The sequence below is a fragment of the Pelodiscus sinensis genome, chromosome 1 (genome assembly GCF_052426305.1).
Source record: "Pelodiscus sinensis isolate ZL-2025 chromosome 1, ASM5242630v1, whole genome shotgun sequence".
Classification (NCBI taxonomy): domain Eukaryota; kingdom Metazoa; phylum Chordata; order Testudines; family Trionychidae; genus Pelodiscus; species Pelodiscus sinensis.
The window spans coordinates 15,613,236-15,631,638 of NC_143052.1; the positions used below are offsets into that span (position 1 = coordinate 15,613,236).

At 48.3% G+C, this 18,403-nt stretch overlaps 2 protein-coding genes across 5 annotated transcripts in view; both read left to right on the forward strand.

Moving 5' to 3' along the window:
* OPTN (optineurin) overlaps positions 1–9,269 on the forward strand; it is a 42,459-nt gene extending 33,190 nt beyond the window's left edge. For both annotated transcript variants that reach the window (XM_075926020.2, XM_075926021.2), the window contains exons 12-14: positions 574–704; positions 6,340–6,422; positions 7,250–9,269. In XM_075926020.2, coding sequence (XP_075782135.1) covers positions 574–704; positions 6,340–6,422; positions 7,250–7,374 — 339 coding nt within the window. In that variant the 3' untranslated portion in view covers positions 7,375–9,269. The remainder of the gene's footprint in view (positions 1–573; positions 705–6,339; positions 6,423–7,249) is intronic.
* A 5,066-nt stretch (positions 9,270–14,335) lies between these two features.
* The window catches only part of MCM10 (minichromosome maintenance 10 replication initiation factor), a 36,137-nt gene continuing 32,069 nt past the window's right edge, over positions 14,336–18,403 (forward strand). For 2 of the 3 annotated variants that reach the window (XM_075926023.2, XM_089778342.1), the window contains exon 1: positions 14,336–14,656. The gene's annotated coding sequence lies outside the window, so the exon portion shown is untranslated. The remainder of the gene's footprint in view (positions 14,657–18,403) is intronic. The other variant, XM_075926022.2, reaches the window with a different exon arrangement.

Here is an 18,403-nt window from a genome sequence, read left to right on the forward strand (position 1 = left end):
CCCAGCCTTTCTTTGCTATTTAGCTTTTTGGGTCTTGGGCTATGTCCTGCCAAGCGTATGTGCAGCTACCAGCACAGTGTAGGTGGTGATTTTGGTTGGGGCTTAAAGGGGCTATTGCAATACAAAGAACACACTGGTTGGCTGTGCTAACAAGTGGGATTAATTTATACCAGTAATGGGCAACTTGGGCTACATGAGTGGCCCTCTTTCATCTCAGTGGGCCACAAGAATGCCTTAACCAAGGCAGTCTCCCAGGACTGTGCTTGTGTACCTAGAATTTGCAGGGTGTGCTGATTGAGCCGTAGTAGCTCTTTGATTGGATGCAAAGGGAACGCACAGCTCTGTCAGTGTTGTGTGTAATCAGCATGCACCTCACTTCACATGCCCTTGCTTTACGTGCATGTCACTTTAGGTAGGAAAAAAAAACCTATGCAGAGGGAAACCAGCAGTATCTGGCAGCTGGGCATGTGGGGCACGTGCACCATAGGTTGCTCACCACTGACTTATACACTGGTAGAGTTACATCTGGTTTAAAAAGTAAATGCTGACTGTAATTTTATTATCTCTGACCAGATGGAGGTTTATTGTTCTGACTTCCATGCTGAGAGAGAAGCAAGAGAGAAGATACATGAAGAAAAAGAACAGTTGGCTGTACAGTTGACGTACCTGCTACAGGAGAAAGATGCTCTTGAAGACCGTGGCAGGTGAGAAACTGATTAAGGGAAATTTCAAACATGTCTAAGACTTAGTTGTCTACTCTGGATCATGTTGTTGTCACATGTGTTAGGGGGCTGGCTAGGGACTTGTTAAAGCTAATGTTGATTTTAACAACTGTTGAAAGCTGCAACATGCCTGTGCTCATCAATAGAATTTAAAAAGACAAAAACAACTGAAAACTGTGGAAGCCATGGACTTAGCTCTGCAGTGATCTGGCTGATATAAACGAGAAATTAGCCAGATGACAGAGGCCTCTGTGTGAGAGATCATCCAAAGAACCAAAATTAAACTGTATGACACGTGAATTATGGAAGTATTGTATTTATTTGAGAAGTACAGGTAAACTCAATGGGTGAAAATCTGTCCCCAATAATTTCAGTGGAGGCAGGATATCACTGAACGTCTCTAAATTGGCTTAATCTGAAAACCCATTCACTCAAGTATTTCGGGTCTCTTCTAAAAATTGAGTCCATAGATATAAACTGTATCTTAAAGAACCCCAGCCATTATGTTCACCACCCAGATATCTAGTATTTACCTAGACTTAAGGACAGAAAGATTTTAGATTTGTTCTCCCTCTTAAGTTAACTTCTTTTTCAAGAAAAAAAAAGCCAGATTGATAGCTAACCTTTTATTTTATGATTGTAGTAATAATATTTACTTAGAATAAAATTTTAGAATGCATATCTGGGCCAAATTTCAGTTTGGATAAGTAGACCCAATAAAAGTTAAATTCTCTCTGCATGTTCATTTGTATCATTTCAGCCAGAGTTATCAAAACCACAAATAAACACTACTTGTTGGGGGGCAGGGGGGGGGGGGGAGTCAAAATGGCTTTTGTAAAAGGAATCATGCCTCACAAATCTACTAGGATTCTTTAATGTGGAGTGGAGGTCAACATACATGGGCAAGGGTAATCCAGTGGCTATAGGGTACATGGACTTTCAGAAAACCTTTGACAAGGACCCTTACCAAAGACTCTTAAGCAAAAAAAGTCATGGGATAAAAGAGGAGGGTTTTCTCGTGGATTAGTAACTTAATAGATTGGGGGGAAAAAGACTAGGAGTAAATGGTCAGTTCTCAGAATGCAGAGAAAGAGAAATAGTGATGTCCCCCCAAGGATCTGTCCTGGGACCATGCGATGGAGTTGCACTCACTTCTCCTAAATGCCTTCTTGATAAGTGCGTGTGCCTGCACTCTCTCTACCTGTTTGTAGCAGGCGTTCACTGACTCAGCCCTCCAGCCACATCATAAAGTCTGTCTGTAAGATAAAGCAAAGCAAATCCTGGTGGGGGTACAAATCCAACAAGGGTCTCTCTGAGTTCTCTCTGCAATGCCTTGGTCTGACCCTGCTTCAGACTAGAGCAATGCCCTAGGGCTTCTTCCATGGAGACCAGTGTCTTCACCCTCTTGGGGCCTTTCTACTTGCAGTCCTCCAGCCGAGATGCTGGAGTTCAGTTTCCCTCTTTGAAGTGCCTCAGCATCCAAACCACACCTCCACTATGGCTAATGAGTGGTTGTGGGAAACCCAGGCCCACTCACTACTCTGGGTCTCAGCCCTGGGACCCCGTAGGTAGCAGCTGTATGCTGTGTTCCTTTAACTAAGTCACACTGCTGCTCTAATTCCCTGGGCCACTTACCTCAGGGCCTGATGGAGCCACAGCCACAGTCTCATCTGAGGCCCTACAGCTCCCTTGGCCAGACAACCACACTCCTCCAGCTCTAGTAAGGAACTGAACTCAGTCTTCTCCTGCAGCTCCTCTTGTACTGACTTGCTGGGTCCTGATTGGCTGATTCCTACACAGTCACTCTAGGCAGTTTGGAGGAGTTCTCTACTGCCTTTTTCTGGGGTGAGGTGTTGCAGGGCCACAAGTCCTCGAGCAGGGGGCCTCAGGGCCTACTCTACCCCATCACTGACCAGCACTGTCAACATTCATTAATGATCTGGGAAAAGGAGTGAACAGTGAGGTAGCAAAATTTGCCAATGATACAAAATTACTCAAGATAGTTAAGTCCAAAGCAGACTGCAGAGAGTTACAAAGTTCTAGTAATCAAGTTTTGTGAGAAAAAACAAAAATGGTAAATGAAGCTCCATGTTGATAAATGCAAAGTAATGGAGACTGTCAAACATCTCAGCTATACATAGAAAATGATGGGATCTAAATTAGCTGTTACCAGTCAAGAAAGAGCTCTTGAAATCATTGTGGCTATCTCTGTGAAAACATGCACTTACCATGCAGCTGTAGTCAAAAAAGCTAATGGAATGTTAGGAACCATTAGGAAAGGTATAGCTGACAAGACAGTAAATATGATACAGGCAGTCCCCGACTTACGCGGATCCGGCTTATGTCGGATCCGCACTTACGAACGGGGCTTTCTCGCCCTGGAGCTCACAGGCAGCGGTCAGCCACCTCGAACTCCGGGGCAAGAAAAGCTGCTCCCGGTGCCCCTGGTCTGCTGGGAACCGTCTCCAGCAGACCAGGGGCACCGGGAGCAAAGCGGGTCCCGCGCCAGAGCAAAGCCTCGGAGGCGTGGCACCGCGCCGCTGCGGCTTTGCTCCCCGTGTCCCTGGTCTGCTGGGGGGGGGGCGCAGCTAGTGTGCCCCCCCCCCCAGCAGACCAGGCTTTTGTTGTGGACCTTGGGGCAGAGCAGCTGGGGCGCTGCTGGTTGGTCCCGCAGTGCCGCTCTGGGCACTGCTGGACCAACCCGGCAGCACCCCAGCTGCTCTGCCCCAGGTGTCCTGATTCAGCCGCTGCTGGTCAGTTTCAGCAGCGGCTGAATCAGGACGCCTGGGGCAGAGCAGCTGGGGTGCTGCTGGGTTGGTCCAGTAGCGCCGAGGAGTGGCACTACTGGAGCAACCCAGCAGCACCTCAGCTGCTCTGCCCCAGGCGTCCCCAAGTCAGCCGCTGCTGAAACTGACCAGCGCTGACTACAGGAAGCCCGAGGCACAGTTGCTCTGCCCCGGGCTTCCTGGAATCAGCGGCTGATCAGTTTCAGCAGCAGCTGACTTGGGGTTCTTAAGTTGAATCTGTATGTAAGTCAGAACTGGCAGTCAGTTTCAGCAGTGGCTGAATCTGGACACCAGTTCCGACTTACATACAGATTCAACTTAAGAACAAACCTACAGTCCCTATCTTGTACGTAACCCGGAGACTGCCTGTACTGCTACTAAAAAAAAAATCCATGCTATGCCCACATCTCTTGAAGACTCCATGCAGTTTTGGTTGTTCCATCTCCAAAAATATATATTTGATTTGGAAAAAGTACAGAGAAGGGTAATAAAAATGATTAAGAGTATGAAACAGGTTCTTTATAAGGAGAGATTTAAAAGACTGGGACTGCTTGGGAAAGAGACAACTAACGTGGGGATCTGATAAGTGTATAAAATCATGACTGGGGTGGAAAAAATGGAGAGAAGTGTTATTTACCCTTTCACATAACACTAGAAGCCAGTGTCACCTGATTAAATTAATAGGCAGGAGGTTTAAAAAAACCAAGAGATACTTCTTCCTAAAACACTATCAGCCTGTGGGACTTATTGCCAGGAGATGTTCTGGCCTTCAAGAAAAAATTGGGTAAATTCATATATAGAGTCATCAATGGCTGTTAGCCAGGATGGTTAACAACACAACCCCATGCTCCAGATGTCCCTAAGCTTCTTACTGCCAGAATCTGGGAGTGGATGACAAGGGCTGGATCATTTGATAAATTGCCCTGTTCTGCTCATTTCCTTCTGAGGTATCTGGCATCAGCCATTGTCAGAAGCAGGGCTGTTCCATAGGGAAGATGTGGGACCTGAAACAACCTCTCTACCCCACACCCATACCTCTTCCTATCCTTGTTCCACTCCTTCCCGCCCCCATTGCACCCTTTCCCAAAGCCCCCTTCCCTGAAATACATGACCTCTGGGATTCCTGGGAGGCTTGGCATGGGGCAGCAGCAGGGGTTGGGCCTCCTCTGCACTCAGTTACCCAGCAGCCTGTTCTGCTCCACCATCACCATTCAGCCAGGTTGCGACGCAGGTTGGGGGAACAGAGTGGAGCAGGCTCGGGCCAGAGCTGACATGCTCCACTTCCTGCCACTGCAGTGGAACCATCCTCATCTTGTCTAACCTCCTGTATTTTGCAGGACACAGAACCTCACCCCACTGTCATAACTACTTCTGTAATAGATCTGTAATCACTAGCTGAATTGCTAAAGTCCTCACATCTTGATTTAAAAACTTCAAGTTACAGAGAATCCACCATTTACTCTAATTCAAATCTGCAAATGTTTCATCACCAGTGCTGCAGAGGAAGGCAAAAAAAACCCCCAGGGTTTCTGCCAATCTGATCTTGGGAGAATTCCTTCCTAACCCCAAATATGGCAGTCATTTAGACACCGAACATAGAGACAATTTCCACAATCCAGACAGCTAGGAAAGAATTCTCTGTAGTAACTAAGAGCCCATCCAGTGTCTTGTCTAGCTGTTAGAAATATTTACTAATAGCACTTGCAGTTTGGTCGTATAGCATTGTAAGCAATCTCATCATACCATCCCCTCCATAAAATTGCAAACTAAGTGTTGAAGTCAGTTAGGTTTTTGCCCCCCATTGTTCCCCTTGGAAGTATGTTACAGAACTTCACTTCTTTGGGATAGAAACCTTTGTCTAATTTTAAATATAAGCTTATTGCTAGCCAATTTATAACCGTTTGTTCTTGTGCCCACTTTGGACCTTTCTTGGTGTTTTTGTCACGTACTTATTTATAGAACAATCATATCTCTTCTCATCCTTTGGTTAGGTTAAACAAGTCAGATCCATAAGTATTCTCTCACAAGATTCCTATGATCATGCTAGTAGCCCTTCTGCATCTATTCCAGTTTGAATTAATCTTTCTTCAACATGGGAGACCAGAATTTTACATAGTGTTCCAAATGATGTATCACTAGTGCCAGGTCCAGTGTTACTAATGTATCACTACTGGAAATGCCTCACCTGATGTATTCTAGAATTGTATGAGCTTTTTCATGGCCACTTCACATTAGTAGTTCATAGCTGTTCTGTGGTAGGTCTTGGTGTATTGGTTGTGCTCCCCCTCTGTTGTTTACAATTTATAATTCCCCAATTTTATAGCAGAAATTGTTGTTAATCCCAATGGGTGCATCTACACTGCCCCCTTAGCTTGGAATAAGATAAGCAATTTGAGCGACTCAAATTGCGTATCTTATTTTGATCTAATTTTGAAATAGCTTATTTTGAAATTTGGCCCTGTCTACATAGAGCCAAATTTTGAAATAAACTGCTATTCTGAAATGTCCTTTAACCTTGTAGAATGAGGGTTACAGGGACATTGGAATAGCGAGCCTGTTATTTTGAAACAATAGGTTAGTTTAAAAGACACGGAATAGCTATTTCCCAAAATAGAGCTGCAGTCTAGATGTACCCTAAGTGAATGACCTTGTACTTTTTTATTATTTCATCCTATTTCTTTTACTCCAGTTTTCAAGGTCATCTGTATCTCCTTACATGATATTCTTTGTGCTTTCCCTATTGTTTGAGGTGAAACTAGACTTCTCTTGCTAACAGGCTTTGTCTCTGTGCTTGAAAATGAGTGCATTCTTAACTTCCTTAATCTCTGCAGAAGCTCTTTGGTGGAAATGCAAAGTCGTCACGGAGCCAGAGCATCATTGGATCATGATCATTCACCTCATCTTGTACAAAGAGGTAAATTTATAGAGGACAATTGTTAATGGGATCATATCCTGGGCTTGGTCCTCCTGTGCCCAGTATAAGACTGTTTTGCACTGCTGCCAGGCCAATCAAGTGGCACAATACTGAGCATTCTCAGGAGTGTTCTGTCTTTGTCCAGCATCCTGTAGGGCCTTTTTATAACTGAGAGTAGCCCAGCAATTGCAACTTCCTACCTACTATCCCCAGAAGTACCGTCTGGCATCTTCTATGAGAACTAAATTTACATTTTCACAAAAGAGTGAAAATCTAGTTGAACATAATAGGTCAGTGGTCCCCAAACTTTGGAGGTTGCCGGGCGCAAGGGGGCATGGCCGTTCGCCCGGGGGCGGGCCCTCCATATCAGCGCGCCCAGGGGCGGGGCCCCCCCATATCAGTGCGCCTGGGGGCGGGGCCACCTCCAAGAGCCACACACCCGGGGCCGGTATCCCCCCCAAGTGCTGCGCGCCCGGGGCCGGCGCCCCTCCCAAGTGTCATGCGCCCAGGGCCGCCCCCCCCCCCCCAAGTGCCGCGTGCCCGGGGCCGGAGCACCCCCCAAGTGCCGTGCGCCCGGGGCTGGCGCCTCCTCCAAGCGCCACGCGCCCAGAGCGCGGGCGGCCAATTCGCGGCGCTCCCGGGGCCGGCGCTCACCATGCGCCATGCGCCTGGGGCCGGCTCCGGCACCATGCGTGCGCCACATGTCCAGGGCCAGGCCAGCCCCGAGCACTTGGCAGGCGCACACGAATGCCCCCACGGGCTTCATGGCGCCCGCGGGCACCGTGTTGGGGACCACTGTAATAGGTGATCTTCTCTTTGTTTTGCAGGAACTAATCAACAGGACTGGCAGCAGCAGCAGAGGAATATTCCAATGCATTCCTGTCCCAAGTGTGGAGAAATTCTACCTGACATGGACACACTTCAGATCCACGTTATGGACTGTATCATCTGAATGCTGATCTCCCAACTCTTCATAAATGAAAATTTACATCTTCCAAGCAAATGCATTCTTTCCCTCTAGAATAGGACCTGATCCTACTCTCTGTGAAGTTTTATAGGGTTTTCCCACTGATTTTGCTCACAATAGGGCAATTAGTATTTCTATTTCCTTTAGGGAAGAGAATGTTCACAGTGTAAAATGAGTTGCTAATTTACATAACTCCTCATATATCTGCTGCGGTGAAATCCTTAGCCATACTCTAAGAATAAACTCCATTTCTCATAGTTTATGATCACACAGAGCAGAGAATGATTCACAGTAGCTGGCTGAATTAATGTAATCAAAGGAGACACAAGATAGATACAGCTGATGAGATGAAATAGTTACAGGAAACTAACTCATGTTTGCGAAGCTTTTAATAAAATTGAATAGATTTGTATCATTACACACTGGAAACGAATCCTGCTCATGTACTGAACAGCAGTTTTATTGAATTCCCTGTAATCAGGCTAATTTAATTTTAAATTCTTGATAGTTTGTGTACTTTTTGCTTTATCCATATTCGGGAAAGTGTAAGATTGAACTGGTTGGGTCTGAAATATGTAGCTGTTGCTATGAGCAAGTAATTTAGTTTTATAAAACAATTCACAATTTAAAGAAGCTGCCTTTACTCCTCTCCATTCTAATAAATTCACCTGAACTTGTACAGTAGACCTCAAAATATTTTTGTTGGAAACAAGTAGAGTTAATGTGACTTAATAATTTAGGAGAGTTATTTGAGTTCCATGTTTACAAGACAAAAATAAATCTGTTGCATAGCACAAGAACCAACTTTGCAACTTGTGTATATTTTAGAACTTTATGACGTTCTGGATTGGCTTTTTGTCCATATGTATTTCCAGTAGGAAACTGTCTTGGGTTAGCTCTTTTGATGCTCTCGGAAGTATGTGATCTTTACTTACATAATACCAAATCTAAAAACTCACCACCTTCCTCTGTATCAGTTATGGGCAACCTAATCTAGTGAGTGAGCCGTGTGATTGGCTCTCTTTCATCTCAGTGGGCTGCAAGATTGTCGTAACCCACACAGTCTCCCAAGATAGGGTAGTTTTGCTAACTGCACCTGTGTACCTAGAATCTGTAGGCAGTGCCACCTGAACCATAGCAGCACTTTGATTGGATGCAGACAAACCACACGGCTCTCATGGTCCGTGTTGTGTGCAATCAGCATGCACTTCACCTCAGGTGCCCTTGATTTATGTACATGTCACTTTAATAATACCCATAGGGGAAAAGCTATGTGAATGAATACCAGCAGAATCTGGCAACCCTATGCATGGGCAACAGTAAATAAATGTCTTGCAGGCCACAGCTTGCCCACCACTGCTTTGGATTGTGGCAGGATTTCAGCTTGTCAACTGCTCTTATTAAATTACAATTGAAGCCTAGATTGTAAAATATACTGAGACATTGCAAAAAATCATACATCGTATAATGTGAAGGATTACTTGGAATGAGGATTGTAATAGGAAAAAATGAAAACGATATTGAGCTTGATACTCATTATTCAGATGGAAGTCCCACTGATTTTGAACTGGATTTCTCGCCAAGGAAGAACTGCAGGATTAGAACCTTGTCTGGCCAGCTGAATTGGTAAATCTTTTGCTACAAACTACCAATCCCTAAACTTGGATCATACTTGGCTCCCAATGCCTTGCATTAACTATTAGACATGCTTCCTTTACAGGCTAATGAGTTAAAGGTTTGTTCATGCACTAAGGAACTGTACCCTTCCAATAATTTAATCTCTGCAGATGTCAAACAATGGCCTTTCCTTAAATTCTGGAAACGAATTCACAACTTGCACTGTGGATTTTTGGTGGTGTAATAAAATCCAACAGTTCACATCTTTGGTAGAGACTGGAATTTTTATTTGGTAGCCAAAAATCATGTTATCCTCTCACATGTCCTCCGTAAATTTAGGTTACTGTTGACTAAAAGCTGAAGGATCATCTCAGACTTAGCCATAACCTTCTCCAGGAACTGCTAATGCCTTTGGTAGATGCAAACTTGGATGACTTTTGAATTAGTTCTCTTGGACAGTGGGACTTACGGTCTTCCACCCTTGTACCCAGTTTTATTGTGCTAGCTCAGCAGTTGTTAGAGATTCTGCACCAATAGTAATCTGATAGAAGTGCTTTAATTCAACTGTAGTGCAGCCTGGGCCGGGGGTGAGACCATAGCCCCAGCCAGGGTCAGCACAATGGGGAGTGTAGTCCTGGCCTGGAGCAAGAAGCATAGTCCTGACAGGACTGGGGGCAGGCCTATGGTAGGGTGCAGGGCCAACAGCTGGGAGGGGAGCCTTGACCTCCCCTGATCCGGCAAACACTGTGGTTTAGGACCGCTCAGGTCCTGATGGTGTCAGACCAGGGAGGTCCCACCAGAGGCGTAGCGAAGGAGGTGCAGGGGAGGGGCAATTGCCCCCGGGTATCACGCTAGGGGGCTGCCGGCCAGGATGAGAACGAGCGCATGCTGGGTGCATGGACGGCGAGTTATTGGCCGTCTTCCCCCCCAGCCCCGGACCGTCCCTGCCGTGCGCAGCGTTCGGTCGGCTCCCCGTTGCCTGCGCACGCTGCCGACTGCTGCTGCCGCCATGCACAGCGTTTCCAGGTGACCGGGGAGACGCCCGAGCGTGATGTGATGTCACGGCCCGGGACTTTAAAAGTGTGCGGTGCCATGTGGGGCTGCACAGCCTAGCTTCCAGTTCAGAGTCCAGGGACTTCTGGGGCCTGAGCACAGAGTCTGGCCCCACAAAGTGGAAGGCAGAAGGTACAGCAGGGCAGGGAAGGGGTGGGAGAGGAAGGGGCTTGTGCGGAGGGGGAGTGGAGAGGGAAGATACAAATTGCAGGGGGCCAAGTGCAGACAATGAGGAAAAGGGCAGGAGGGGAGGTGTCAGTGGAAGGGGGACAGGGTGATGCTGAGAGGGTAAGGGCATTAGGGTCTAGAGGGGAGAGGGGGAGGTGCTGGGAGAAGGCTTGAAAGGAGGGGTGGGCATGAGAAAGGTGGGGATGGAGCAAGTCGTGTGAGGGCACACAGGGGCATGAGGGGAATGGGGGCAGAGGGTGGTGAGGGGGTGGGTATCAGGGGAAAAAGGGGGCAGGGGCAGTGAGGGAAGGGGGAGGCACCAGGAGGGCTAAGGGAATGTGCAGGTGCCAGGGGATTCTGGGGGTGAAGCAGAAGGGCAGACACCTGCAGAGGAGGGACCAGCATCAGAGGAGAGAGGCAGGGCAGGTGTGTAGAGGGAGGTGTTAGAAGAGGGGATGAGGAGGGGTAGCTTATCTGATCAGAGTGGGGCTACTGGAGGAGTGGGCACAGGAGGGAGAGAAGGGCTGGTGGAGGGGGGCAGGTCCGCAGGAGGGCAGAGGGCAGTGAGAAGGGCAGGAGTCAGGACAGCAGAGGAGGGTGAGGAGTTGGAGGCCAGCAGGCACCAGAGGAGATGATGGAGCGAAGAGAGGAGACATGGCAGCAGAGAGAAAAGGTAAAGGTTTAAAAATATTTATTAATAACTTGATATGCTGCCCACGGCCAGTTTGTTTGCGTCCCGCGGTGCAGTTTGGGTTTATGTGGGGATCAACACGTGGCCGGCGAGTGGGAGCTAAAACAAAAAAGTAGTCAGTGTAATGATCTTCTGTTGATATGTGTTTTAGTAGTTAATTTCTTGGACTGTCATTGCTCATGAAAAGTGCTTTCACGTGGGTAGAAATTGGGTAAATGTTGTATTTTATTAATATCAGAAGAACTGACTTAAATGGGGCCTGTGTGTTGTATAGTTTTGCCTTAATCTTTGTATTCATGCCTGTCTTGTGTGAGAGAAGCTATTTGTATATACTTGCTTGCATATGCAACCACACTTAAGTTGAGGCCCTCAGCATGTTCTGTAAGTATCAGTGTGGCCCCTAGAACTTCCAAAGTTGAGTTGCCCTAGCTCATCCCTGACAGGTGTCTGTCTAACCTGATCTTAAATATCTCCAGTGATGGAGATTCCGCAATCTCCCTGGCAATTTATTCCAGTGTTTAACCACCCTGACAGGCAGGAAGTTTTTCCTAATGTCCAGCCTAAACCTCCCTTGCTGCAATTTAAGCCCATTGCTTCTCATCCTAACCTCAGAGGCCAAGGAGAACAATTTTTCTTCCTCCTCCTTATGATACTCTTTTAGATACTTGAAAGCTGCTCTCATGTCCCTTTTCGGTCTTCTCTTTTCCAAGGTAAACAAGGCCAATTCCTTCAGCCTTGCCTCATATCTCATGTTCTCTAGACCTTTCATCATTTGTGTTGATCGTCTCTGGACTTTCTCCAGTTTCTCCACGTTTCCTGAAACGTGGCGCCCAGAACTAGGCATGATACTCCAGCTGGGGCCTAATGTAGATGGCTCATTCCCTGCCTAGGGGATGTAAGACTGGGGGGGTTAATTTCCAGTCCTCCTGTTTATTTTTTCCTAAGCCAGGAAGGCTCAGTAGTTCGGATAGGGGCTCTGCAGGAAGGCAGCCCACAATGTTCCTTGCCTGAAACCTTGTGCAGGTGTTAATCAGCTGTCCAGCCCACCCTAGAGGTGACTGCATTTCAGCATGCCTGAAGCAACACAATACCAGCAATGGACAGGGGAATGGCTCCCTGGCATGGCTTGCTCATGACTGCTTCAGTCCCATTGGATGGGCCTCAACCTCTTTTCTTTCCCTCCCCCACTTTGCAATGGGGCTGTAGAATCTGGGGGGGAGAGGGGTGGAGGCAGGCCGAGGAGTCTCCCTGCAGCAGATGTAGACACCTCTCTGTATTAATCATTCTCATTGAAGTTTTTAGCTTTGTATTGAGTCCTTTTACATGGAAACTTTGTATTACGTCTTGGTAGAATAGTCCCTAGGACAAGTGAGGCAGACACTGTCCCTGTGGGGTGAATGAGGTGGGAATGTATAAGGTGGAAGGTGACACCTCTGGGCAGTTGCAAAGGTTGGAGAGGGAATGGAAGCCAGATCCAAGATCAATGAGCCCTGGGAAGTGGGCCCATTGAAAGGAGACTGGACCTGTGGATGCCTTGGGGGTCAGCAGCAAGGGCCTGCTTTGGGAAGCCCCCTCTTTGGAGATGAATGTGGCAGCATTGAGACACCACCCAGAAGCAGGCGCCACAGACACTAACTGCAGATTCACGGGATGACTCTCACAGATCTTGCACATGCATAAGATGATAGTTCTGCAGGAGGGGGGGCCAGTGATGTAGCGAGGGGGTCAGAGGGGTCAGTTGCCCCTGGGCACCATGCTAGGGAGGCTCCAATTTAATCCCATTCTGCTCCCCCCACTATCCCTTCAGCTCACATGCTCCTACTCCACCTGCTACCGGCAGCTAGAACCTCCTCGCTGCTCCAAGCCTGACCCTGCTCCAAGCCCGACCCTCCTCCATCTCCACTGGCAGGTTAGTGCATGTGGGAGCCCGGCCTCAAACTGTAGGGGGTGCGGGAAGATGAGGTACAAGTTCCCCTCAGCTGTGCACCAGGTTCGGGGCTGTGCCACATGGTGGCAGCAGCGGGGGGGGGAGAGCGCAAAATTTTCCTTTGCCCCCGGGGCACATAACAACCTCGCTACACCTCTGGGTCCCACCTGTACTCAACAATGCAGCTCTCTACAGAGCTTAAATTGACATTTTAGACTAGCAAGTTATTTCTGCCATCTGGTGGAACTTGAAAAAATTTCTCTTGATCCCACTGGTTATTCCATTTTCTAATATTCAGTACAATTTGTATAACCTGTTACTGATATTGTACAGCCTTTAATAAGTAATTTTCCTTTACAAAACAAGAAGCCGACAAAACAAGTGACCACTAGATTTGTGTTGACTAATTTCCAAGTGGATTAAGATATTTAGGATCTGAGTCCAGACTGTGCCCTTCTCTGTTCTGGAGCACCTCTGCATTACATTTATAAGGGTGTTTTGTACAAGGGAGCAATTGAATAAGGCCTCCAACCCTACGCACATTCAATAGCACTACTCTTATGTGGCTGTGCAGGCTCATGCCTGACTAAACATGGGAAATGTTGTAACCGACTGCACACACAAAAACTGGCAAATGCACAATGCAAGCAAATTAGAAAAAGAAAACTGCAAGCAAACTGGGGAAAAGTCTCTTCTCTCCCCCTCTCTCTTACCCCCCCCTCATTAATTTAAATTACTACAATCCCTAGAAGCGACGAGGAGTCCTGTGGCACCTTATAGACTAACTGAAGTGTAGGAGTATAAGCTTTCGTGGGCAAAGACCCACTTCGTCAGATGCCGAAGTGGGTGGCATCTGACGAAGTGGGTCTTTGCCCACGAAAGCTTATGCTCCTACACTTCAGTTAGTCTATAAGGTGCCACAGGACTCCTCGTCGCTTTTGCAGATTCAGACTAACACGGCTACCCCTCTGATACTCTGATACTCTACAATCCCTAGGTGCTACTTTACATAGGCAGAATGTAATTATCCCCCTTGAAATTACAGTCTGAAGCCGAGCAAACTGCTGAAGGCTGGCAGGTAGCTGAGTTGAGTTTAAAAAACTGCACAGAGTTGGGGAATGGTGGCCTGTTTGGATGTAGGGCAGTGGTTCGGGCCAGGTGCCGTACAGCTGCCTGGGAAGTGGGGCATCCTCCTGAGGTGCCCAGCGATTTATCAGGGCCCAGAGGTTGGTTCGCCTGGGGGGGGGGGTCATGCAGCTGTCCCTTGGGATGTAACACTGTGATGCTGCAGAAAGCCCCAGGGAACGGGCCTGACACCCACGTGGGGTGTCCCAGGGTAGGGTGTGAGTGACAAGAGAGCAGCCCTGTCCCTTTTACGTAGCGCCACTACTGCAGTTAGTGACGTAAGCGATGGTGTGATGTCATCACCCTGCTTTCTGTGACATCACATCATCATAGCGCTCGGCCAACTGCCAGCGGTCTTTGCCCTGGGAGGTTGCGTCCCGGCTCTCCGGCAGGAGGACGAGGAGTAACAGGCAGCCGCCGCCGAGCCGGATGCGTGCGTGCCCCGAAGCAAGATGGCGCCGCTGGCTTCACAACGCTACTCTCTTTAGGGCCCAGCTGCCCCTATTAAAGATGGCGCCGATCACGCGGCGAGCCGTTCGGCGGACCAGAGACGCTGTACGCATGCGCAGCACTCCCGCGTCTCTCCGGGAGGCGGCAGCCGCGCCTGCGTGGAGTCGGAAAGGCGGGGCCTAATTAGAATTTTGGCGGGTGACCCGAAGTGCCTCAGAGCAGTGGAGCTAGGCGCGGTGAGTGCGGGGGTCGGAGGCCGCCCGGAGCAGGCGATCGGGGGAGGTGGGGATCCGTGGGGGACCCCGGGGAGGAGAAACCGGGGGGGGGGGACCCGGGGGAGACCCCGGCGAGGGGAATCCGGGGGGGGGGAGAAACTGGGGGGGGGGAATCCGGGGGGGACCCCCAGGGAGCAGAGATCGAAGGAGGTGGGGATCCGTGGGGGACCCCGGGGAGGAGAGATCGGGGGGGGGGACCCCGGGGAGGAGAAACCGGTGGGGTGGGGATGCGTGAGGGACCCCGGGGAGGAGAGATCAAGCTTGTGGGTTCTTAGGAGGGGATCTCTGAGGGGCGCAGCCCATGGGACGCGAGGTGCGTGCTGCTAGGGGATGTAGGGCAGGTCCCTGGTGGAAGGATGGGGGGGGGGAGAAGGGCTCCAGGAAGGGAAGAGAACAGGGTTGTGGATTCTCTGGGTGGGAGGCGGGTTTGGGGATCCCTGGGGGAGGGAGGAGATGGGAGCCCAGTGGGGGACAGGTTCTGAGCTGGGGCATGTGGGGTTGGGGTGTGAGGGGGGCTCTGGAGGTGTTCAGGGAAGGGAAGGTGCTGGGAGGGGAGTCCGGGATAGATCCGGGAGGCGGGTCTGTCTGAATGCTCATGAGGCAGTCACCACTGTGAAGCATCTCACAAGTAATTCAAAGAGATTGGGAAGAGGGTCAGAAATGAAACCCACTCATCCCTGAATTCTCCATCATCACCCTGCCCTGTAACCGCGGATCCCCCCCATGCTGCACCCAGTCTCCTGTTGCACCCACTGGACCCTCACCCCTGCTACAGGGGATGATGTTTCAAATGTTATGTCTTCAGCTCCCTGTGCCTTGCTGTGTGCCTGGGTGGACCTTAGCATAGTAATTCTGTGAAAACCTAATTGCCATGCTAGCCCCAGGTCTATTGAGTCGAGTATGCTCTCTGGGACAATGCCACCAAGTGTTTCAGAGAAATGTACAAGAATGTTGCTGTCTCCAGATGTTTGGTAATCTACCCCATTGCAAGTCTCATGCTGTGCCCTAACATTTAACAGTCTATTGTGTTCAAGACCTGACGCGTGAGGGGGGCACCCTTCCAAAACTCTTGTTTGCATTAACTGTTAGAGCTCTGGATAGTTTGTATCCATATAAATGTTTGACTTCTTTTAAATTCTACTTAGTTCATTTGAGTTTTGCAAGTTCTAATTTCAAGTGTTTCAAATTCCCTTACCTGTGCTACAAAAAAAAATTCCCCTTTTTGTGCATTAGTAATAGTAATTGTGTATTGGCACCCTCAAAAAATGAGGAGTACAGGATCTGCCGAAAAAGCTCCCTGCTATCGGCAGAGCTGTGGCTAGACTTCACTTTCACTTTCGAAAGGGCTCGTGATTGGCACAGCACCTCAACGTAAATCTTGGGCTCATTTGCACTTTCGAAGTGCCTAATCTACATCCCTGTCGGCAGAACGGTGTAGTGTAGACACACCCTAACAGGAAAAACTTAAACAAATAGTCTAGTAGGACCTTAAAGACTAACAAAACATGTAGGTGGTATAATGAGAAGTAGGTTGTGCCCACAAAAGCGCATGATATCATCTACATGTTTTGTTAGACATTAGTTTAGCTACTTCTTTCAGGGATGTGAGAAATCCACACCCTTGAAAGGTGTACATATACCAACCTAAACCCTACTGTAGACAACACCAAGTCAACGGAAGAATTTTTCCATCCACCCCTCTCAAAGGCAGATGGAGTAGCTACATTGGCAGGCATAGGCAGTGTCTACACTGAAACACTACAAAATCATACCTCTCTATTCGTACATGCATGCACACAAACCCCAAGTCATATACAACTAATCTGGGTTACTTGATTTTAGTACAGGCAGTCCCCGAGTTACGCGGATCCGACTTGTGTCGGATCCGCAGTTACGAACGGGGCCCTCCCTCTCCCTGGTCTCCAGCAGACCAGGGAGAGGAAGCAAAGCGGCAGAACACGCGGGCAGCGGACAGGGCTGTCCGCTGCCCGCGGAGCACGCTGTCCGCTGTCTGGGCTGTCCGCTGCCCGCGTGTTCCGCCGCTTTGCTCCCCGTCCCCCTGGTCCGCAGACCAGGGGGACGGGGAGCAAAGCAGAGCAAAGCCACGGAGCCCGAGGGCAGCAGGACAGCCACGGCGCGTCTGGGCTGTCCCGCTGCCCCCGTGCTCCACGCCTGCTCTGCCCCAGGCGTCCCCAAGTCAGCCGCTGCTGAAACTGACCAGTGGCTGACTACAGGAAGCCCCTGCCCCGGGCTTCCTGGAATCAGCCGCTGATCAGTTTCAGCAGCAGCTGACTTGGGGATGCCTGGGGTTCTTAAGTTGAATCTGTATGTAAGTCAGAACTGGGGTCCAGATTCAGCCGCTGTTGAAACTGATCAGTTTCAGCAGCGGCTGAATCTGGACGCCAGTTCCTACTTACATACAGATTCAACTTAAGAACAAACCTACAGTCCCTATCTTGTACGTAACCCGGGGACTGCCTGTAGTTCTTGTTCTCTCTTCTGCCATTCTGTTTTTGCTAATCCTTGTATCTTCTGACTTCAATAGTTAAATTCTTTTGTGCACAAAGCCATATCTTCTCAGTAATGCTCTTAGCACGCTTTTGCATGCCTCACCCAATTTTGTTTATCCACTTGACTTAAGTACATAAGAACAGCCATACTGGGTCAGACCAAAGGTCCATCCAGCCCAGTATCCTGTTTTCCAACAGTGGCCGATGCCAGATTCCCCACAGGAAGTGAACAGAACCAGGTAGTCATCAAGTGATCCCTCTCCTGTCATCCATTTCCAGTTTCTGACAAACAGAGTCTAGGGACACCATTCCTACCCACTCTGGCCCTAACCTCCATGAATTTATCCAGTTCTTTTTTGAACCCTGTTAAAAGCCCTGGTCTTCACAAGTGACTTGTTAGTGTAGACCAAATGATGTTTTCCCTATTAAATAAATCATTTTTTGTGTGTGAGGATCTCTAAAGCAATGTTTAATGTTAGAGAAATCTGCTTGTCCAGTAACCTATAATATGTGATAGGAGAAACTGAGTTCTTCCCATACTCCACCATTTGTTTTCTATGTAGTTAATAATAGGGATGTAATAGGATAATCATTTACACAGTTAACCTATAAGCCTGGGCTTATCAGTTACCGTGAACAGTTACACACAAGCTCCTGCCCTGCTCCCAGGAGCCTGCAGCGTGGGGTGGCAGCTAGCTTTCTGGGAGCAAGGAGGGAGCTGACTGCCACCTTTTGCTGCTGCCTCTGAAACTTTTCCGTGATTTTCTGAAATTTGCTGAAATTTTCAGCAATTACCCAATTGCCTGCTTTTTAACACCCCTAATTAATAATAGTGTCTGAGTTTGATATACCAGATTTCTAGGGAAGTGTCCATCTGTTTTGAATCATCATATTCTGAAATAAATATGGGTCTGTCTATTTTTGTGACTGTGTGTTGAAAGAAGCCCGAGTAATCTAGAAATAAGACACAGATTTTTAAGTGTGAGAGTAATTACCAATTAGAACAAACTAGCAAAGGAAGTGATGGATTATCCATCTCCTGAAGTTTCAAATCAATACTGGATGCCTTTCTGGAAGATACTCTGAAATCAAACAAGTTATTTGTTTCAACACAGGAGTAGCTAGATTAAACTCTATGATGTATATTACAAGGAGATCCAAATAGGAGAACCATTAGTCCCTTCTGGCCTTAAAATCT